At 34.2% G+C, this 24,187-nt stretch overlaps 1 protein-coding gene across 12 annotated transcripts in view; it reads left to right on the plus strand.

The window, feature by feature from the left end:
- The window catches only part of NBEA (neurobeachin), a 467,485-nt gene that overhangs the window by 163,392 nt on the left and 279,906 nt on the right, over positions 1-24,187 (plus strand). For 9 of the 12 annotated variants that reach the window (XM_048295094.1, XM_048295084.1, XM_048295082.1 and 6 more), the window contains exons 29-31: positions 1,484-1,652; positions 3,077-3,172; positions 15,708-16,146. In XM_048295094.1, the coding sequence (XP_048151051.1) occupies positions 1,484-1,652; positions 3,077-3,172; positions 15,708-16,146 (704 nt within the window). The remainder of the gene's footprint in view (positions 1-1,483; positions 1,653-3,076; positions 3,173-15,707; positions 16,147-24,187) is intronic. The other 3 variants (XM_048295091.1, XM_048295092.1, XM_048295093.1) reach the window with 1 other exon arrangement.

Below are 24,187 nucleotides of genomic sequence, written 5' to 3' on the forward strand. Positions count from 1 at the left end.
TCACTTATGTTTTGAAAGAGGTTTTGATTGTACGCAAATTAAAAATATCCTTTGTGTGTCGCACTTCATATATTTTCTGCAAACCATCTGCTTGTGGCTTTGTAACTACCAGCCACCTTCTGCACTAAAAAATTATATTGATTAAGCTATTTGAGATTAGTAGTTAACTGTGTTTAACACTCAGCCTTAATCTTGTACTAGCCAAATAATCACAGCCAAGATAAATCAGTTAAGAGTTATATTGATTAAAATCATATTACTAAAGGTGTCAGCTATTTGTCCAACCAGAGTAGGAGGAACAATTAGTATATATATTACAGAAATGCAGCAAATTGGTTTGTAAACACAGTTCTCACTTCTGCTGAACATATTTATGTATGTAAACATATATAAAAATGTTTTTCTGCAATGGTTTTCAGCACAAAACTGCACCACAATGTGGTTGTTTTTGAATGTAGTACAATAGGAATTATTACTGTATAGCTGCAAGTACATATGTTATGTTTAAACTTCTCCGACCTGAGTTCAAAGTGGTGCCACTTTGCCATCTTCTGTCCCCTATTCTTTTCTTAACTAATGAAGAAAAGAATACAAGAAAACATGTTTCTGGAACTTCTATGAAAGAAGTTAATAAGAGTATTTCTAGTTATTTTAAGAATTGCAAAAACATGCAGCCAGGGATATGTAATAGAAGGTACATACGTGTAGAATTGAGGAAAGATGAAACCACTGTAGGAGTAGAGAGAAACTGGAGTCTTAATTCCATCATGTAACTTTTTCACCATGATAAAAATAAAACACATTTCAGTTGAACTACAGCAACTTAATCTCAATCGGGAGAATATCTAAGCCATACATGGCCATTGCCCTTGAACAGCAGATTATGGGGGATGAGAAGAAAAGATGGCAGCAAAGTTATAGTAGTCCTGGCTTTCACTTAAATCAGTCTTGGAAACCTAGGATTGCTGGAATTTATTTCTGGAAGAAAAACAGTGGTACATTCTCCCTGCTTTTACATGTTACCAGAAGCTGTTATGCCTGCTTATACATCCAGTGTCAGCTAGAGAAACATCAGTGAGCTTAGATTTCCCTCTCAGCAATAGTACCCTTTACCTCCTTGTGTCAGGGGCCTTCACAGTCTCATCCTTGGGGCGGCAGAAGACAGTTGCCCTTGCTGCCAGGAAGCCTTTAAAGCACTCTCAGAGTAGAGTCAGGCCTCTGTTTTGAAAAGTCCATTGGCTCCACAGACCTAGAGATTTATGTAGCTGCCAAATTACCTCCAAAGTTCAGTACTTAATATGTGCTTTTTGTGTGTAGTACTCCACTGAAAATCCACTCAGCCTTCTGTGTTATCCATTTGCTGCTATGCTGGCAGAAGCAGCATTTCAGAAAGGTATTACCCATTAAGTTTTGTGATGATCTTGTATGAAATTTCTATGGAAATATTCAGTATTCTGGATGTGCTTCTTTTCCCCCGGCACAGGACGACAGCAAACAAGCTCAGTTCCTGGCTTTGGCAGTAGTGTACTTCATCTCCGTCCTGATGGTCTCCAAGTACCGCGACATCCTGGAACCACAGCGAGAAACTGCGAGGTCTGGGAGCCAGGCAGGTAGAAATATCAGACAAGAAATAAATTCACCAACGAGTACAGGTAAATTTGTTTTCTTCAAATGTTATGTGATTTCTTTTTTTTTTTTTTTTTAGAACTGTAATTATTTTACTACAAAGTATTTTTAGTGAGTAGCTTAAGATCCTAATAGGAAATTGCATATTACTTTTTTCCTGTATAATTTAGGGTTTTAAAATACATTGCATATTTGAGGTATTCCCTATATTTGCTTATAGGGTATTACTAATTTTCATTTGTATATTGTTTTTCTATGTCTTTATTTTTCTTTACTTTGAAAATAATTAAAGAAAAACCAAAAAAACCAAAAAAACAGGGTTCCTGCTGGAGTTAAAGTTGTAAAGTACAAGGTAGTCCACCAAAAATCTTCCTGAATCTGTTATGTGCTAGGAGAACAGATATCTTTAGACCATGGAGTGAATAAACAGAGAACACAGCTGCTTGCCCACGCAAGCTCCTTTTGTTTGAGTGAGGAGGTTTGTGAAAGGGTAGTAGTGGAGGACTGAGTACTTTCTTGGAGTCCTGCTGTATTGGTGCCTGCATTTAAAAGCCTATGGTGACAATATAATAAAAAGGAAACGTTGCTATTGCCTTCTCTGACTGAACTGTTTGTGATTTGTTTTATCAGCAGTGGTTTTACTGGCATGTGTTCTTCAGCCTGAAAGGGAGGGAGTCTGTTAGCTCTCAGAAGCTATTAGAAATGAGGGATGCAAACTTTACCCCACTTTGTTTCAAATATTTTACGCTCAGTCCAGTATTTTTTTCTCAGTCCAGTATTTTTTCTTTCAAGTCTGATTGGATTGATTATAACTGTACCTTCAGTGTTAAAATAGTTGAAAACAGTAACTGAATTTGTCCACAAAATTTTTTGTGTATGGTTTTGTTCTTGTGTTAATCTTTAATTGCTTTCTTCGTTTATGGAGTTGCTAATTTTCATTCTTCATAGAATTTTTCATCCAATTTGTGTCATATTTACATTTAGTCATTATTTTACAATTCATCATGATGTTTTAATTTGCTATGCTTACATAATTTTTCTAAACTCAATGTGCTTTTAGGCTTCCCATTTTAAAAATACTGTGTGGACATAGCCAGTTAAGAGAAATCATAATCTTTTTTGCCTTCCTGATCAAATGTTATGGTTCTGAACTACAAAACTGCTACTTTCATCCGTGATTGTCTTGCCTACTTGCTTGTATATATCTATCTATCTGTGTCTCTTTTTCCCCATAAATGTTGCTCTTGAAGTGCCCAAATAATAGGTATGCTGTTTCCTATCTCTTGATACAGAACTTGTTTTTTTTTCCTTTTAGAAATGCCTTTTTTTTGTTGATAATACCATATTTGCATGTTTCAATGAGATAGGATATCTGTCATGGATCCACAGTGGACCAGGCCACACATGAATACTAGCTGGCTCACATTTGATTCCATGATTTTCTCCACAGTTGTGGTCATACCATCTATCCCTCACCCAAGTTTGAACCATGGATTCCTTGCCAAGTTAATTCCTGAGCAGAGCTTTGCCCACTCATTTTACAAAGGTAATATTAACATCATCTCCTAACCTGTTTGGGTGTTCTTATTTAATGTAATGCACTTCAAGAAATAAATGTGATGTTACTGTTGATAAATAAGTATACGCCTCAGGTTACATGGAGATCAGACCTGATGATACCTTTAAAACTTTAACTTCCTGCCTACATTTTTCTAGAAAATATCTCTCCCACTTTTACTACAATTTATTATCTTTAATTATTATAAAATAAAAGGAAACAACAACAACAACAAAAAGCCAGTCAGGAGAAGGGAACAGATATAGGAAAATTTAAATGCCTTTGGTTTGTGTTGATTCATCTACAATATTAGGTCCATAAAAATAAAATCAGGCCTATTTTAAAAATATTACATACCACATGAAGTATAGTTTTGTAGTATTCCCTTTCCCTATATCTTTTCCTGTTCTTTTGCCTTCCTTTCTCGCTTTTTTTCTTGCCTTCCTGATGGTATGTAAACCTCTGATATTGTATGTGAATTATTTTATGCCTGTTAGTTAATGTGCTGTGCTGTGTTTCTCTTGAAGGAAACGAATTTTTCTACCAAAGCAACTATTACATGTTTTGGGCCTGATTTGTTTTGTTTTGTTTGTTTGTTTGTTTTAATAGATACTCCATAAGGTAGGAATACGGGGGTTTTTTGTAATTTCTTGGAAAAGAGAGGGTTACCTGAATGTAACTTTAGCCTAATTTGCATGTACATTTCCACAATTATTTGCATGCACCGTGCTGTGAACACAGAATGTAAAACAATTTTAAAAATTTAATCTGATGAAAATGTCCTTGGTATATTTTCGTAAAATCTCGTTGGGTAAAAAGACTGATTTATAAAAAGCACAAGTGATTTAGAATGCATCCAGTTTATAAAGAACAGAATAGTTAACTTCCTACTTCAGTAATAAGGTGACTTATGCTGTCATATGCTGTTCTGGGAGCATTGTGTTAAAATACTTATTACATCAACTATATCACTACGTTAATCTGGCATTTCTTAAGCTTTGATGTGTGCATGTATGTATATTATAAATTGCTTTAATTTATAACAGTGTGTAAGCCAGGGTTTGTGATTTTGATTCATAAGACTATTGTCTGCCATACAGACAAAAAAATATTTTGTACTACTCAATATCCTGATGTAAATGTAATGTTTGTTGTTGTGACATAGTTACATTTGTATGATTTAATCCATCATTGATAGAAAAAGGAATCATTTGCTCTTAGTTCAGAAGACTGCAGTACTATGTGGTGCTTCACAAAAGACCACTGAAATGTCATTAGATATTGTTTTGGGGTTTTTTTTTGGTGAAGAGTTTGGTTTAGTTTGTGTTTTGGTTTTCTTTTTTTGTATTTACAGTAATTTCTGTGTATCAGGCGTAGGATATTTTATTTTCAACCATGCTTGCTTGAAAATTGGGATTGGTTAGACTGCCTCAAAACACACTTATTTAAAGACATTTCAATTTTTGTTAAATTTAACACAATAAAAATTGACTATGCAACATAAATGACATTATATTGCTATTTGTATGAAACGTGACATTTGATATAATGGGTGGCAAAGACAGGGGAAAAACAAATAGTTGTTCTTATCCACAGATAGTACCTGAATAAAATATATGTATCAAAAGCAGGAAAAAAAGGTTAAGAAGAAATGGGAGCAGTCCTACAAACTCACCAAAATGTTTACGATAAAGCATTTTTAAAAAACTATTTTATTATTATATAATATTATTATCTATGATACTTGTTTTACCTTGAGTTCAAGTAAAATAGTTTTGGTTTTGAAATAGTTTAATAGAGCTACATTAAAGTGTGAGCAGGTTGGAAAGAAAAGTGGTTTGGCTTTAGAAATAAATTATTCAGTAAAGGAAATGTTATCTGTGGTTAGTTATTTGTTGGTGTCATCACATCCTTAAGGGTTTTATCTCTTTGAGGTCTCAGTCTCATACTCTTTACAGCTTCACCCATTAGAGGAAGAATAATTCCACTTTTTATATTGTGAATACAGTTCCTCAGTGTTGAACATCAGCAAAAAGTTAAATGAAAAAAAATTGCAAACAGAAAAGGCCAGAAGTCAAAACAGATTTTGTCATTTCAAGAGAAACTTTCATTCCAATGGCTAAGCCAATTGGTTTCTTTTTAGTGACTTGCTTTCAGATGTTGGCAGCAAATGTAATTTTTGAATATTATTTTAAATTTAAAGTTATTTTTACTTAATACTGAGTGGTTTAATGTAACCTTTAAAATTAACAACATATTTTTAAAGCAAAGTCCCACTTAATAAAAAATTGATAGAAATTAATTGTTACCTGGAAGTGAAGACATATTTTATTCATTCCATATGACACTAGATGGATATAAAGAATTTCTTCTTTGTTTATCAAGCAAATTATGTCATAATTGTTAGAACTGTACAGGAAAAGATCTCTATGAATTCAGGAAGAGGGATTGAGTCCTTAAAAGAAAACGATTTATCCGTTTTTAGTAGAATAACAATTTATCCATTTTTAGTAGAATCTAATTATCTGACCAGGAAACTTCGTAGAGAAAGAGTTAGATAGAATTAGGTATTACCAGTATTTAAGATAATGATTTTGTTAGTGATGCTCTTTTTCTTTTTTCTTTCCTTTACATGGGGCAATATCTTTAGTTAAAATCTATTTAAAGCTGTGTGAGACCCTACTTGTCTCAGGTACATTACAGTATGTGATCAGCGAATGCTTCCTATGAGTGCAGCTGGTGTCAAGTATGGGTTATAAGAATTTTAACATCATTTTATGTGATATGAAACTCTTCCATTATCATCGTAAAAAATATTAAACTTTGCCTTCTTTATTTTGTATGAACAAAAGATAGTATGGAAATAAAAGACTTTAAAATATATTTTGCAGGGAAATATATTCTACCTTTACTTACAAATGTTTGTAAATGGTAAAATAATGTTTCTTTTACTATTATTCAGATATTGCTCATATGCTAGGTGTTATCTTACGGTGCCTGAAGGAAAAGTTCACACCCAGGAAGAAAAAACTACTACACTAGTGTCCATGACTACCATTTAACAATAAAAATATTTATTTCTTTATAATATTCTATCCCTCTATATTTATTTTTCCTTCTAATCTGATCCATGGGGACAGAAAAATATACCTGTATCTGTAGATTTACTCTTATCATAGGTTTGTTGAAAATGTTTCTCCTCCTTGTTTCTGAAAACTTTAAAGTGTCTTCAGTACTTCTAAATTAGTCAGTGTTTAGTCAGACAAAGCAGATCTTACAAAATTAAGAGAAAGTTCCCTCTCTTCAATTAGGGTCATATATAGTGTTACGCTTTGAAGTTATTCATTAGCAGGGTCTCAAGGGAAAAGGCAGATCAGAACTTTGCTTTTGCATCTGAAGGTTGTCTGTGAAACACAGTCCTACAACAGTAAATGCTGCAGACTTGCTTCTTTCTCTTCATAATACCAAAGAATTAATTACATTTAAAATTAATTCATTAAATAAATAAAATATGGAGATTTGGTAAAGACGAGAATAGCATTAAAAATGATTGACCAAAACCTCTGTACTGGATTTTCAGGATTTTGTCTCAAAGTCTTCAGTCATATATGAGTTCTGCTTTCTGGAAAATATTAGTAATGAATCAATATTTGAGCTAGTCATCCTCATCTGCCTTAATAATAGGTGAAGAGAAGTTAGGGCACATTTAGGGTACAGTTCATCTGACCTGTTTTGTCACTGTAGACCTCCGTCTTGGTCAGATCAATCCTGACTCCCATGACATGGCTTAACTGAACTGCAGACACAAACACTGGTTTATGACAAAAGCTGGAATCAAGTTCTTTGATGTCAAGCACTTGATCCAATAATGTGTCTTAGTAATATCCCCATCCATAGCTATAATGTTTTACATATATGTTCATAAATATAACTGTGTTGGTCAAGACATCATTAGTGGCCGTTTAGTGGTTAGCAAGAACTACCCTTGTGAACTTAGCATAAAATGCTGAAATTTTCATTTCTGAAATGGGAGCAATTGGAATAGCTTAGGAAGTATTGGTTTGTTCTCTGTTGATTTCTCTGGTTCGATAAGGATATTTTCCCAAAATTGGTATGAAAATATCTGTGTTATGTCGAAGGTGTGGAACTAGAGACGGAAAAACTGAGAGCAGCCCTTTTACCAGGCAGAGGATAATCAGTACATATCTGAGAGAGAAATACCTTTTCATTGGAATAAGGGGAGAGATAGAGGAGCATGGTACCTTCTGTTAGTAACAGCTAATCAGCCTTACCACGTAAAACCAGGTAACCTCTTCAAATTACAGCTACAAATTTCAAGCAGATTTAGCTATAGTGGTCAGGATCACTTGGGATGAGTTTTCTTCACTTCTAGTTGTTACTGAAGCTAGCCTTGCTTACCTTGAAGGTTTATTGGACTATTTCTTTCAACAATATTTCCACATTTCCAACAGTAGAAAAGTGTGAATTTTTTTTTTTTCTTTTTACACTTCAACTAGCAGCCTGTTAATTACTGAGAACTCAATTAATATTAATCAAGCAATGGATAGATATTTTCAGTTGAAAATTGATGTTTCCATTTGCATTATTCAGGAGTGTTTCAGAAATGAAAGCATGGCAACAGTGCAATTCAACTTAAAATATATTGTGTGAAGCAAATCAATATGTATGTTATCAGAAACTTTTATCAAAAATTGATTGACTTTTACACTCCCTTGCTATCACTGTCTGCATTTTTCCCACAGCACTGTAAATTAATAGATTTCTTAAAAGTATGTCATGCAGGTGGACTGGAAGCTATTGATTTTTTTGTTTTTCTTGACAGAACAAACGATAATAAAAGGTTGCAGAAACAGCTTTTTCTTTGGACAAGTAAAGTATCCAGTTTTTCAGATCTCCTAGGTATATAATACTCTGGGAATTACATTGCTACACTGTTGTTTGTATTACTAATGTAGTAGCATAGAGATTTCCAGACTATTTTTAAACTATTTAGCATAAAGGTGACAGCCTTAGTATGCAAAATGGACTAAAGGACTAATTTCCTTTGCCTGTCAAAATGTTCTTTGCCTCCAGAAGTCCTGACAAAGCTCATGTCTCCATCTTCCTCAAAATCTGGTTGTACATATGTTTCCAAGAAAGGGGAATGCTATAAGGAACATGGGTGATAATCATGATTATCATAAAATTCCAATTCTATTGAATTTCTGCCTGCTGCTCAAAATAATCATACTGCTTTTCTGATGAAACATGCTACTTATTCCAACTACATCTGAAAAGACATGCGTTTGAAGATCATGAGATAGTAATGAATACATCTTAATCTATTATTTATTGCCCTTCACCAGCTACTTAAGGCATCATAGGAGATGTTTGCACAAATATTTCATTATTAATTGAGCAGTCATCATGTATGCATGTAGCAGTTGTAATAGGGATTTTTGTAAGTAACATCAGTATTTGTTTTCATCTGTTTGTACAAATTACAGATGTTTTAAGAGTTTTTCAGTTTTCAAAATAGTGCTTAAACCAAAACGTTTTAATATGTTTCATTGTCTATATGGAACATACTCTGTGCTTCACTGCTAACTTTTGTTGCTGGGTGTTGTAGCCTATGTGACAGATTTTTTTTTTTTTTAATTTCTTTTCTAAGAAATGTCTAATTACAAAACCAACATCTTTCTCAGCATGCATCAGAAATAGAGATATTATCATAAGTACCTCTAAAATAATTTATTTTTTAATTATGTGGGTTTGATTTTACGCAATATAAAATAAGTGAATAAAAATATAAACTGAAAAAACTAGGGAAATTCACCTAGGGACAAAATACGTATTACCATATTGTTCCTAATTTCTATTTGGGTTTTGTTTCAAAATATAAATACCTGGTTTTATAGTCTAAAGCTAACATTTCTTTAATACGACCTCTCATTTTGTTATTTTGTTGTATCTTTTTAGTGTCTTTTAATTAATATCTTGGTAATGCTTTGGTTTAGGACTGCTGACATTTTGTTTGGCAGCCAGGTAATCAATCAGACTGATGTTCTATCCATCAAACCCTGAGTGAAAGACCTTTGATTAGTAAAGAAGAATTAAGACATTGATTAAAGACATTGCCTAAACAGATCAAGAGGTTGTATCTGTCATAAATGGCTCTTTCAATGTCCTGTCTGTGGTGAAGGTAGAAAGAACTGCCCTGTGTGCCTGCCTTAGCGGCTGCAAGGAAAGAAAAAAATGATAAGACTTTTGAGGAATTTGAGCACATAGAAGAAATTTCCAGTGAGCAAAAAGAGAAGACGTGCACTTACACATGTCCAGCTGTGAACAGGGGCTGATGATGACTGTCCCCTTCAATCACTTCCCAACCTTGATTTCACCACCCTAAATCTCTCCTACTCTATTCCTCTCCCATTTCAGTGCCTCTCTGCTTTTCCTCGTTGACAGCTACATCTCCTCACAAATCCACTCTGACTAAAAGGAAAATTCCCAACCCTCTGTCTTAAATCTCCTGTACCAAGTTCTGTGCCCTTCCAATTGCCAACTCACCCCAGAGTCTTTCCTGTCTGACCTTCCTCAGTCCCCTCACTTTCAGCTGTGTTCCTTCTGCCCTCAGCCATTCATATCAGAGTCCTGGGGTATCCTATTTGTGGCTTTTCCTCTTATCAGCCAGAGGCTGCTTGGCATGTGCTCTACTTCCACCTCTTCACGTGCATGATTGCTGGCATGCTGTTAGACAACTGAATCTGCCTTGTTGCATTGCTGTCCCTGTGGATGGAAAGGGACAGTGTTTGGTCTGAAAGGAATTTCAGAAACCTGGATAAATGTTGGCTAAATAACAGATGCAGGCTAAATGCAGGCTGCATTTATCAAATGTTTTCGTAGATAAAGATCGATAAGGAAAGAATGGAAAATTGTAACCCTAAGCCAGGCTCTTTTTCCTCACATTTTAATAATACAATTTACAAAGAAACTTGTTTAAAAGTATTTTAGGACAGCAAATGAGTTCTGCTGTCACTGTTGTTCAGGTAGCCTTGCCTCAGAAATAACGGAACCGCATGAAGTCTGGTAGTGGGACATTACCTAATTTGCCTATTAATGCATAGTTACATGAAGATTAATACCAGCCAAGCTGCCAAAATGAGTAGATTCTACATGATTGGGCCATGATCAGGATCACTGTAAAGGCAATTTTTACTCTGGTCCACTTATAACTTTCACAGAGAAATAGAAATGCCAACAGAAGAGAAGGTCCTGAGTAGTAGATACAGAGCAGCTTGGAATCTTAATGCTTCTTCTAGGGGGATTCTTCTCACTGTTGTGCCTCAGCCTCAAGGACTGTTGCAAGTCCATTCTTGCTTACTTCTCTCAATTTACTTTTAAATCAGACCCTCACTACCCTTTGATTCTGTTCCCATATTTAGTTTCTCATCTCAGTTTAATTTTCTGCTTCTTACCCATGAAAATTAGTAGACTGATGTTGCAGGGAAGAATTTTTCCACTCTCTCTTTATAGCCTAGAGTTTAGGAATAGATTAGTTGACTCTTCCACCAATGAAGGAAGCTGCACTATCACTGCCTAGCTGGAATGAAAGCATTTTCAGCTTGTAGGGTACTGCTTCTGGAAGTTTGTAGAAAACTGCAAAGGGCAAATAGTAAGGTTATCACCAGTGCTTTAAGATAGCTATGCAGAAAACAACTCATAAATTTTTCAGTGCACATGCAGACAAAGGTGGCAGCAAGATTGCCCTAAACCTTCCATTGCCAAATGTTTCTCTATTGTTTACAGCAGAAATTTGATGATGATTTGGGATAGTATTATGTCCCAATATTTTTTCAGCCATATTATAAGCAATTAAAAAATATAATTTTTTTCATTCATCTTACTTTTGAAAAATTTCAGCATATTTTTACCTGATAGGGAGGTTTAACAATATGAAAAAAGACAAAAAGATCACAGGAATATACATGTAATTTTCCCATCTTTTAAAAGTAAATAAATATTAAAGGTATGATTTGTATCATCATTTTTTTTAAATGACAAAATTGTCTGTATTTATCCTATATATGAATCGTCTCATTATTAGGTTAATAAACAGGGGGAGTGTGGGTTGTATTTTTTAGGCATATGGAAGCAGTGTGAGAGCTATTTAGGTAACTCAGTAGGTTAAAACAATTACAATACACTTCATAAATCACAAGCAAACAAGATATTTTAGGGAAGGAGCGTGACGGATGAGGTCACCACATATACAATATGTCATTTAGTTAACTTAGGCCCATATTTTTCCCATAATGTAGTAGATGAACTCATTAGTTACAATGAAAAACAGTAAGAAGGAGGCATCTGGCTTCCAACTGCCTGTTTCTGACAGGGTTAAGATCACTAGATCTAGTAATGATTCTGCTTTGTCTACTGACATGGCCTTGTGCTGTAGAAAACTGATGAGGTTTGCTGAAAATTGAGAGGCTTACTGTCACAGCGTTAGAATGCAGACAGATGCAGTCAGTCGTGGCTTTGCTTCCGTTCGTGTTTATCATTTGCTAAGTTGCTTTCAGTATTTAGGATTTTTATAAAAGAATAGACATTTCTGGTTTAAGATTTTTCTAAGTCACTTTATGAAGCAGTATTTATTTCTGCATTCCAAAGGCAGCAGAAGTTCTAGGACATGGTATAAAAGAATATAGAACAGAACTTATGGATATACAGTTTTATAAATAAAACTGGTCAGGTTTTGTGACCTATGCTAAGAAGTTTACCATTTACCTAAAATAATATTAGTAATAATAATGCTGATCAAGATGGTCTTATAATACATCTTTTCAGCTATATTTATGTGGATTTCACATATCCTAATTTGCTAGGTTTCTCTTTTGAAATGCAGTTAAGAAGTTTTATCAGTTCTGAATTTATTTTTTTTAATTCACAAAAAGTAAATTGGACCTTTAAAACCCTTATTCATTTAGCTTGTCTGATGTTTTAAAAATGAGAGTTAATGCATTTGACATAGTAGTTTTTAGATATTGTTATTCATAGTGATAAATCAGACTGAGCTGAATTGGCTTAGTGTGGCATATTCATATTAGGTGTTGGAGATGCAGCAAGAAAAGTAAAGATACAAATCTGAGTTTTGTGGAAATCAAGTATCCATACATTTGCCTGTATATAGAATAACTCCCTTTGATATTTTTACCCTAAATCCTTTCAATTAGTGTTATGTACTTTATAGCATGTCATATTGACATTCTATGTCCACAAATATAATTTTACATCCATTTTTAGTGTCAAATGATGCAGGCCTCTCAACATTTTCTTCTCCTTTGGGAACAATGGTTTGCAATTCACCTGCTGAGTAATTAAGTACAGTCCTATTTATAGCATCTCAAAATTAGTTCTATTTTTTTAACTTGCTACGCTGATCAGAAAGCTTTTCCATAACCTTAATTATATATTGATGAATTTCACTTTCCAAACTAAAATTTATTCCTGGTGAGTTTGCACTGTTTTTCTCATGACAACCCTGCCATTTAGATTAAATTCCTTCTTTTTTTTTTTTTTTTTTTTTGAGTTTTGAGTTTTCAGCTACAGCTTGTGACAGCTGTTGTATAACTTCTCAGTATTAGTTTGGCCAGACTATATCAGCCAAACTTTTTCTGCAACATTAGATCACGATGTATCTCCATAGTGGCACTTCCACATTTCTCAAATATAAAAGTGTACACAGTATACCGTAATGAATCCTTCCAAAGTTTTCTCTAATGCTGTTAAAGCTTAGCTGTTGCAGGAACTATTTATTCAAAAGAGTTTGGAGCCACATTTGCCTTTTCCATGACAGTATTGTATTGGTAACTAAATAGTTACTCAGTAATTGATGTATCCAAGTCCTTCTCTTCAGTCATTTACAGAAGAATCCCAGTGATAATGGGAAACTCTGTGATCTTCACTTGATACAAAGCTTTTCCCTATTAAATGTAATTTGCAGTTCTGCTGTAATGCCTTCATGTATTCATCATTCTCTGACCATCAGTTGTACCTCATAATTTTGTCATCAGCAAATTTCACCAGAATGTTTTTACCCAAAATCTTTATTAAAATTTTGAACAAAAAAGCTCCCATGGTAGTTTCTCTCACTCTGATGAAAGAACTTACTTTCTTCTGAAAGTAACTGATGGCTCTTTCTTAGCCGGTTTCTTTTCCCACATTCTGTTAATTTCCAGGGTCTCATGACTAAATTACAACCTGTTGTGACAACCCCAGCTTTACTGAATTTACTATATTGACCCTTATTTTCTCTGAACAATAAGTATTTAAAAAGCTCTTTTAACAAAGCCATTTTTTAATCTGTCTCATTGCATTCCATTACTATTCTTTACTCCAAAATAAAGCCTGAAATCTTGCTTTCTGTTAAAGGTTTGCAGTTGTCCAGATAATTTTTTTCCTATCTCTTAAAACAAGAAACCTTGTATGGTTTTCTCCACTGATGTCTTGCTATCTCCAGTCATCTGTTTAGCAAAAGTGCCTGCTACTAGACCAGTAATATCAGGGATGTTTCTTTCAAAATTGGCCTGGAGTCAGTTCATTACTATGATTTAATGTGTTAAAATCTTACTTCTGGTTTACTCAAGGTAGATGACTTTCCACAACTGTATTTCTATCAGGTTTTCTGTCTTTAGTTTCCTGTTCAGCATTGTTGACCTTAATGAAAATTGAGGTTGGGTGTAACTAACTTCACCATGTAGTGGACCATCGTCTTTTTTCAATGCCCTCTTTTCATTTGCATAATAATGGAGCCTTATGCCATTTTATTCACCATACATTTCATGGGCAACAACCTGCTTTACTGGCTGTCCAGTCCTAATCTTCCCTTCAGTTGAGAAGTGTTGTCTTTGCATGGATGGAGTTTAAAGAGACAAGCAGAAAATTCATTAGGATCATTCTGTGGATCAGATGTCTTTCTGTGCCAAATATAGGCAGTACTAAGTAGATACGGATCTTTTTGCTTCCTGACCTGGCAGATGCTAAATGCATTTGATGCAGCTCATAAATCCAGTTTCTACTTCCTGCTTCACAACGAAGAGCTCATATCTATTTGATAAGATGTGTTTAAGGCACTTAAGAGAAAAAGGAGGAGGAAGTGGCTTCAGTGTTTGTGGCTGTTAAAAGAAGAAAACAATGTTCCTTTATAATGGGTGATTCTGCTTCATCTTTTTAAAAGCCTCTTCTGCTCTTTCTTAATACTTGTACATATGCAGAGGTTTACATGGCCATTAGTTCAAACACATAAATAATCTCTTATAGATTTGTTTTATGTGCATATGCATGTACCCACACTTATGCCCATATGATAAATAGATATTTTATACCTGACTGTACCAAAAAGTCGTTTGTGAGTTATGAGATTGTTATTAAAGTTATATTGCTGAAGCACATTTTTGTGATATCAGAGCTTCATCCAAATACATTGTAAAATATTTCCCATAATACCTAAACCACTATATCAGAGCCACTAAAAAAGTTTTCTTATTTCATACATAGGGCAGCTAAATTTTATAATCAAGACAAGTAATCTAGTGAAAATAATGTAGTTTTAAAATAAGCTAAAAAATAATTTTCTTATTGAAAATAGTTTGTTTTGCTCTAATCAAATATATGAATATGTAAGTACCAACTCTAGCTAACTTTTGTCTAAGCGTAGCAAATTATTCTTATTTAGTGAAGTTTTTGTGTCTGTTTCACTGAAGTAATTAATATATTATTTATAATATATATATATAATATAATTAGTATAGTCTTCTCAGTTACAAGATGTTGTAGAATCCTTTTCAATCTGGAAATATTCCAAACTCAAAAGATTTCACTTGCCTATCTCTATGAAGCTGTATTTATTTCGTTCATTAATTTTTCCTGAATTACAGAATTTTGCCTTTTGTGGGAAAAGAAGAGGTATCTAAAAGATCAATAACAACACTATTTTTTTATTCATGTATAAATAAATCTGTATTCAGTGTGATGATACGTGTGTAGAAATGTGTGTAATATACATTTTAAACAAAACACAAAGCAAACAAAGAGTTTAGCAGTTTTCTTTTGAATGCAAGCTTAATATTTGATGACAGCAATACAAACGACTAAATTTTACAGCAATCCGAAAACATAAGTGATTGCAATTTTCTCTTGCAGTAGACTCAAGGATCATACAGTTCTGCAGTTGATAGGCTATAATTTTTAACGTAGTTTTTGCTGGCAATATTTTGCTGTGTGAGTAGTGGGCCATAATTTCTAAATGTCACTGAGTTTGTACAATGCGATTTTGGGCTTCCTCTTCCCAGTTGGTCTATATGCCAAACAACTGTTGAAGGTAAAATGTTTTGTATGTAAAATGAGTTTTTAAGGTTTAAAACACCATGATTTGTGGTCTTTCTAACACATTTCTCTTGTATAAAACCTTATGATCATATTTTTAGGGGAAAACTTAATTTTGTTCATAATCTCTATTTCACTGCAGAGACACCAACCGTATTTCCAGAAAATATCAAAGATAAAGAAACACCAACACCAGTTGAAGATATTCAGCTGGAAAGTTCTATTCCTCATACAGATTCTGGAATTGGAGATGAACAGATGCCCAATATTTTGAATGGGACAGACTTAGAGACCAGCACAGGTCCTGATGCTATGAGTGAGCTGTTGTCTACTTTGTCTTCGGAAGTGAAGAAATCTCAGGAGAGCTTAACAGAAAGCCCCAGTGAAATTCTGAAACCTGCTTCATCAATATCCAGTATCAGCCAAAGTAAAGGCATCAATGTAAAAGAAATACTGAAAAGTCTTGTGGCAGCCCCTGTTGAAATTGCAGAATGTGGCCCAGATCCGATCCCTTACCCAGATCCTGCGCTGAAGAGAGAAGCTCAGGCTATTCTTCCCATGCAGTTTCACTCATTTGACAGGTATATGGTTAGACTCATTATTTTATATTGATGTAATTCAGAAGTTTGAAGGGGTTTTATTTTTTCAAAAAGGTTATTCTACTACTGGTTTGTATTAGACTGTGTCAAAAACTACCCTGCGTCTCGTTTTCTGCATTACCAACAGACAATGTAGTATAGACAAAAGTAATTCACCTTGTTTTTCTCTGTTAGCAGTGAAAAAAACTCTATGAAGTACTTGAAAAACAAGCCTGTTGCAAAGAAATGTATTTCCAATAAAATCTTTTTTTTTCTTTAAAACTGCATTTTAGTGAGAAGGAGGAAGGGTATAATATCTGCTGATATAGAACAGATTGTGCAGAAACAGTTGAATATTCTTTCAAAGGCTTAAATCTTAATTGGATCCATCACTGAACTGTTTTCTGGTGCTGAAATGCTTTGACCATGGCAAATTTTTGCTTGGTCATGGTAGAAACCAGTTTCCTTTTAGGTCTTTAAACGACAGAAGTTGTTAAAGCTCAGAAGTTACTCCTTAAAACTAAACTCATGAACATTTCTACAAAGAATCGTTTGTTTCTTTTCTTAGGCTACATTTTCCTAGTTTTTAATTTATATACTTTCCTTTAAACATCCAGTCCCTCTCAGTTATCCTGAGCATAGAAATTGTGCTGTTGTGCAATTGTCAGCATCCTTCCAGGAGTGTAGCCCCATCCACTGTGAGTTTAGACCTAATTCTTGCAAGTGTTGATGTGGTTGTATTTTCCATCCTTTAAGTTTCTTCATGAAAATGTTTTTAAAAAGTTAAAAATGGAATCAAGACTTTAAGATAATTTAAGACGTCTTGAAAATTTAAAGGTATATATTAGTTTATCAGGCAGGTACAGGAAGTAAAATACTGAAGGAAAAAGAAAAATTAAGGCAGAAGAGAGTTATATTGTGATTTATGAGGAAAAGAAATCTGCATTTACGGAAGACCTGCAAAAATATCATAAATATATTCATTAAGTCTTAAGAAAAACAATATGCAATGTTTTCAACATAATGTAAACAGTAAAAGTGCAAGAAGATATGTTGGAATTTTAGAATAAAAATGAAGTGCTTTTCCATTATGAAGTCCATAAAAAAATCTGATGTCTTTTTATATCTCTATATGTAAGTACTGAGGCTGCTTTTCTGAAATAATTCCATTAGCAATCAAATAGCGTCTGTTGTAAGAAAGATTATTTTATCAAGATAGGAAAAGTGAAATATACCTTAGAAGCAATGAATATATCCCTTTCTAATAATATTTTGCATCTTAAGATCATTCTGGAGAAAGCTCATTTAGCAACTTTTTCATTAAGATGATTTTTTTTTTGTTCATCAATCTGCATATTTTGATTTTAGATTGATTTCAATGTGAAGTGAAAAATATTTTTTCTTCCTGTACAGTTAAGAATTTTTCCTTATCCTCTGTAAGGAACCACCACATTCCAGAATGCATTCTTGTACATTAAGCAGTATAAAAAATCATGCTACATGTAGAAATAATAAGACCTTAACTGTAATCACCAAAAACGTTACTTTATCTAAATTCCTACCTGGGTTAATAAGAAAAATATTTCATTCAGAAGGCTGTGGTTGACTCACAAAATGCCAGACAGCTAAATTAAAAAGGAGCATATCACCTCATAGGATGTCTTTGTCATTGTTAGAGGGAGTTTGACATCAAGGTGATTGAAGACATGAATTTTACTGTGCACTTCTAAATTATAGCTCTATAAGAAAGCATGAAAAACTCTAAGGGCCTGCAGCAGGTTGGCAATAACCCATATTTAATGTGAGCCCCTCCATTGAATTGTTCTTGCAACAATGTGACTGCTTGTACCTTTTGAACATCATTAGTAGTGCCTCATGCCTAGAGTTTATGGGTTTTGATAGATATTTAATACTTAATAAGTTCAGGAGCTAGTGAGTTTAGTGGTTTGTTTTCTCCCTGACCTGTTACCCTGCTGACCAAATTTTGTGATTTCCTGTACAAAGTGCACCACTGTGTTTGTATCTTGGTAGCATACACGGTATATATCAGCCTTTGGAATTGTTCACTTCTTCAGAAAAAAAAAAGAAAAAAGTTGTAATGGGGGAAGTTCAGGCAAAATAATTCACTTTTACATCATTTTTGTTTCTCTTAAATAAATGATCCAGCTGTGTGATTTTGGTGACTGAGGTAGATTGTGATTTTTAGTATAACCAACAGCTAATAAGGGGAAAATTAACAGGTTCAGGCAGGTCCAGCAGATTAGGAAATGTTACATTCTTTTCTCCAACTAAACAAATGTTTTTGACCTGTGGGCATCTGGATAAAAATACTGAAGTTCTTCGCCCACAGGTCCTTAGCTAGCCAGTTGCATTTCATGGCTGCATTATTGAATGATGCCCACTGTTCAAGCAAATATTTCTCTGTACAAATTTTTCATATTGCCAGACTACTTACTAGACCAATATGACAATCTTAGGAGGCAAATACAGATGGTGATGGTGTCACTTTTCCAAATTACAAAGGTGGAGAAGATTCAGATCCTGACCCTATAACTTTTCATGGGGGATGAAGCAAAGGGTAGGAGGAAGACAGTACATTGATATAATAGTAGAATGAACTAAAGTATTAATTGAGAAAGTAGCATGAATTTTATCGAGTGATGATTTCTGAACATTTTTTTCTTATAGTATCCCAATAACAATTGAAAAACTTTAAAAAAATTACAGGATGATTGTTTCCATACTTTCTCGTGCAAATGAAATTGAGTTTACTAATATAAAATAACAGTTAAATAAGATAAACTGGGGTTTTTTTAAAGCTAACACTATGCTTGTAAAGCATATTTCTGTAGGATCTTGTCTTGCTGTAGTGATCTTGTCTTGCTGTAGTTTATGCAGCTTTTGGTACTTCACTGAGCAAGGTGACTATTGGTCATCTTTTTTGTCCCTAGGGAGAACCATGAGCAATGGAGTGTATTGTTTTGTCAGGTTCTATTTGTTTCAGGTTTTATAAAATAAGCACAGTGATTCCAGATTTATAAGCAAATCTAGGTTAGAGAAATGTATTTTTCACATTAATCTGAAGATATTTTTAGTCCGTATGAGGCTAGATTTTTTTTTTTCATTTGGATGTCTGAGTGCCTAGCAAAAGAACAGCTGTAATTTTCTTTAATTATGATCACAGATGAAGGTGAACACCATGTAAACTCCTGTAAATAGAATTGAAATTGAGAACTATATTTTAGCATTTAATACGATGTGTTTTGCTCTGCATGTTCTTTTAACTGTACATTGCTAATGTGTCCATAAGAGTAATTTTGTAACAGGCTACCGTGTATTCTCCTGTAGAATTTGCGAGTCATAAATGAAACATAAAAGCAGAAAAAGTGCCCAGCATGTTTTATCAAATGGGATCTGTGTGTAGCTAATGTATGCAGCAGTTCAAGTGCTATCGAATGTAAATGATGAGGTGATATTGATGAAAGGAGGGGATTGAGGTCTCAGGGGGCGCTGATGACGGATTGAACAGAAGCGGCCTTGCACCTCACGTAACTCAAGTCTGTCGTCTTCACCACTCAAAGCCGTAATGGGAGGTGGCAGTCTGAAATGAGTTGCCACGGCAAAGAGTATTATTTTTGAAATGCTTTCACACAAATCACTAGGCCCTGCATACAACTTAGTTTCATGCTTTAATGTCATCAGGAGGCACAAATTGGTGTGTCTAATTGTTTGCCACCTGCCAGCAAAATGAGCTGCCAGGCAGCCAGAAGGGTTTGATTGTCTGTCAGCTCTTCAATAGATTGAGAGTGACAACATCAAAAATTTCACTTCAAACTCTGAAGCTTTGAGCAGCTTTTCAGAGACCTCTTCCCCACAAGTGCTTCTGGACAACTGCATTTTTCAATTAGTTTTCAATATATTGCTGCCTTCTGCCTCATCTGTCTTAAGGTAGCTGTAATTACATTATGAGCTATATAAACAGATTTCTGGGACACAGGGGCCCAGATCCTCAAAGTTATGACATGTTTTTTAACGTCAGACTGAATTTTGTGAAAATGGCATCCAGGTTGACATTTTTAGAAGCAAACACAAAGGGTTATTTCACCTAGGTTTGCGACTAATGGAGCATAACTCACCAATAATTCCTTTTTGCTTTCTCATTTTTTCTGACAAAAATTAGTACCTGTTATTGATTTTTAGGGTTTGGGGATTTCTTGGCTCTTTTTTTTTTTGGTCAATTTGCATTGGTCCCACTAGATGCAACCTAGATCATTATGGTTTTTGAATTTGTAGAATACTGATTCTACACAGTATTGCATTTTGAAGCTTATACTTGTTCCTCTCTACTTTTTTTCTAGTAGAGATTTCTTAGATGGATGCTATTATTGAAACAGAGAGTGCTTGTGGTTTTGTGTCTCATTTCTTCTTTTTTCAAACTGAGGTAATTTATATGTATTTTCTGTTCTTAGAATTATTTCAATGGGAAGCATGCTTGCATAAGCAGAAAATCTTGAGTTCCTAGAAATGAAAAGATCTGTTAATTTTGCTGCTATTAAAGATGTGATTCCCTTTTAATCCATTATTGCTTCATTAATTGGAAGATTATGGGTTTGCTTAGTTTACATGCTTGGTGAAGTATTTAGGAACATATCTGGAAATATTTTGGAGACCATGTTTTTGAAGTATTTTAGCTTTGATTTTTGCATTTTTTTGGTGGTTTTTTTTTTCCCCACAGAGGGACCTTGGGGCCAGTTTTAAAGGTGGTAGAAAAGGTGGACAACTTGTGAAATCCAGTCACGTCTCATACATGTCCTTCCCAGTAAAAGAGACAGGTGGTTTTCAAAAATGTGTTTAGTTTTATGTATGTATGCTATATTTAAAAGGACTACTCAGAGAATCTATGTCTTTTGCTAGAATACAAGGGTGGGGTGTTCTTTTTTCCTTTTTTTTTTTTTTTTCTTTTATAGTAACTAACAGAATGGGAAAAGACAAGAACTGTGAGAGAAGATGCACTGAAGGTTAAAATAGAGAGGTTCAATATTTATCTCTTGTGTGATTTCCCACCTTTGGGATATCATTGGTACGCACTGGTCTGCTACGTCATTTAAATAGGAGGTCATATTTCTGTTAGAGTCATTAGATTCTCCAAAATACGATTGCTGAAAAATAGATTTCACTTTTCATTCATATTTCATTTCATTCATTCATTCATTTCATTCATTCATAAATCATATTAAAAATTACTTATGGATAAATACATTTTAGTCTTCTCCCAACAAAAATGGTTATTTTTTTAAGTTAATTACAAATAATTGAGGAAAAATAGAGCACCTTTCCCATGAATCAAGAAGGGACAGGTACAGGTGTTGTCTGTTCTTAGGCACTGCATTCCCCATTACTTTGGGTATCACAGTAGTGTGTGAACATATGAATGAAAAACCTAATCTGTGGTGTGTGAATTAAAGGACTCATCTGGTTCCAGTTCACTCAAGGTAATTTTCATTACCTTTGTGCAGTGGGGACTGGTCCGAAGAAAATACTTGACAGCTTCTCTCTCTAGAATATATTTTTCTAAGGTAGCAGTAAAAATACACTGCAGAGAATGAGGTATGGTTTCAGATCCTGTTAGACAGAGAAGAGAGCTGAAGCTGTATTGTCTGTATTCCTAGAGAATGCCTTAGTCACTCACTTAGTAAATAAAATAAGGAAAAACAAAGGGAAAGCTCATTGCTGCCTTAGCTGTTTGTTTAGAAACAAAATCATCCTAAATTTATAAATAGGTTCAAGTCAACCAAAATTGGATACATTAACCCTCAATTTATTTTCATCAAGCTGTAATCATATTCCCCGTGGCTATCATTTAGCAATCTATACTCAGGTAGCTCTTTCAAAACTCTTCTTCTCACCTGTGTGAGTCTTTTCATATTCATATCCATGGAACTGTAGGTATAGCTGGCCTGAAGCTGATGAGAAGAAATCATCATCTCCCCACTCTCTAATATAATTCACTGGCTATATAGATGAAAATTGTACTGGATTTTTGTCTTGCTGTTTACCTGTATATACCTCCTTTTACAGGACTGATTGCAGCATTTTAGCTTTACTTTTTTTTTTTTTTTTCCAACATATGTACAGGATTAGGTTCCTCACCCGTACTCATTTATACCTCTTACTGATTGTTTCTTGGGGTTTTTTTCTATATTTGATGATATTCCTGACATTTAATACATCAAATGTTCACTTATATTCTATTCACTTTCTTCAAACTTATTAAACTTCCAGTATTTCCCATTTCTTTGCTTAGCCAAGACCATTAGTCTTTCTTAATAATTAGCTTTTTTATCTTTCAAATTTTTCCTTATTTCTTGTCAATATTTTGCATTATTTTATATGCTTCTGCTAATTTATCCTGAATGCAAAGGATGGAATTCCTTTGTGAATAAATACTTACTCCTCTGCTTGATCCAAGAGTGAGGATCAATGATCTTCATCTCCTTGTCCTCAAACCGCACCTGAGATGATTCTCTTTCTTCTAGTTAGAAATGAGCAATTTACATTTAGTAGATTAAGATCATTTCATGTTCTTTAAGATATGGAGTTTTTGGTGCATATGTGGTATCAAATGATTGAAAGAATCCATAATACATGGACATTCAGCACTAATATTTCATTTGCATAAGTCCCAAAGATTATATCCTTCTGTGAGCCTTCCATATCTCTTCTAAAACTCATGTACATTCCTCACAATATTTTAATCCAGTTTTTCTTCTCTTTGATGTTTACTCTGAGTTAGACCTTTCCTCCTTGTTATCAGATGTATCTTATCTTAATGCAGTCAGCCTAATAGAAGGGTGTTTAAAGTAGGATTCACAATGTGGTTTTAGCACATGGTAACATTACAGGCTCAGGTCGGAGTCTCTGGGTTGAAATTGGAAAGAACAGGGAGTAAACAACAGTATAAATGTTTCATGAAGGACTAGATATGTACAGAGATATGGCCAATATAAATAACTTTTAGAGAGGAAATATTATGCTTTCTTTTCAGAGATTAAATTAATCTAGCTGTAGGAACAAGGTAGCATGTAATATAGCAGACAAATTGACACCCACTTTCTAATGTGATTTCTTCTGAAACCTCTGAAGTTGCTGTTTGACACAGAGCAATCTATGAAAAACTTGCCTGAAATCTGTGCTGCTTTTTGAAGAGCATTTGAAAAATCCTCATGCTTTCTGCTGCTGTGGGGGAGGAGAGGAGGAGCAAGAATATTAATTCAGCCTTAAGAGGTTTCACATATACCACAAGAGAGTAAAGTGATTCTAATTTAATTGCTGCTGCTCAGATAGGTAGCTCAAGACATCCAGTATTGAAGGCTTATCTCTGACCTTTATGTTGACCATGGTGATTAGGTTGGAAAGCCTTTAAATTCTAAAATGGAGAAGAGATACAGAATGTGAATCACAGAGAAAGAGAGAAAATATAGAGCTGTATAACCTGATTTGTCTGTCACCAGCACTGTATAGCTAAATATTTAAGTAAAGTCAATTGGAGAAGGTGGTGGGTTTTTTTTTAATTTCCATTTTCTCTTTTTGCAGTTCAATGCGTTAATGGTATTATTTTCTATCTAGTTATTTCATGCAAATTTCTAAACCCCAGAAGAATCCTGTAGCTATTTGCTGAGGTTTTTTAATGAACCAGCAATGCATAAGTAGTATGTGGGTTGAATCAACAACACTCATCTTAAGCATGATATGAATTACTATGACTTCAGCCTCAGGTTTAAAACTGGTAAAGGACACTCATAGAGTAACAGAACAGTGATTAAGAGTTATATTTAGAGTTGTAAGTCAGCCAATGAACACAGAAATAAAATCAGTTGATACAGACAATTACTGCTAAGTTTTTGCTGACTAAATCATTTGGGATCATTTGAGATCATTGTGGCGTGATTCAGACAGCTGTGTTGGAACATTTAGGAGGTCTGAAATACGTTGTACAAAACAAGGCCTAAAATGGAATACGGAAGTGTATGTAACCTTTTCTTCT

The sequence above is a fragment of the Corvus hawaiiensis genome, chromosome 2 (genome assembly GCF_020740725.1).
Source record: "Corvus hawaiiensis isolate bCorHaw1 chromosome 2, bCorHaw1.pri.cur, whole genome shotgun sequence".
Taxonomy (NCBI): domain Eukaryota; kingdom Metazoa; phylum Chordata; class Aves; order Passeriformes; family Corvidae; genus Corvus; species Corvus hawaiiensis.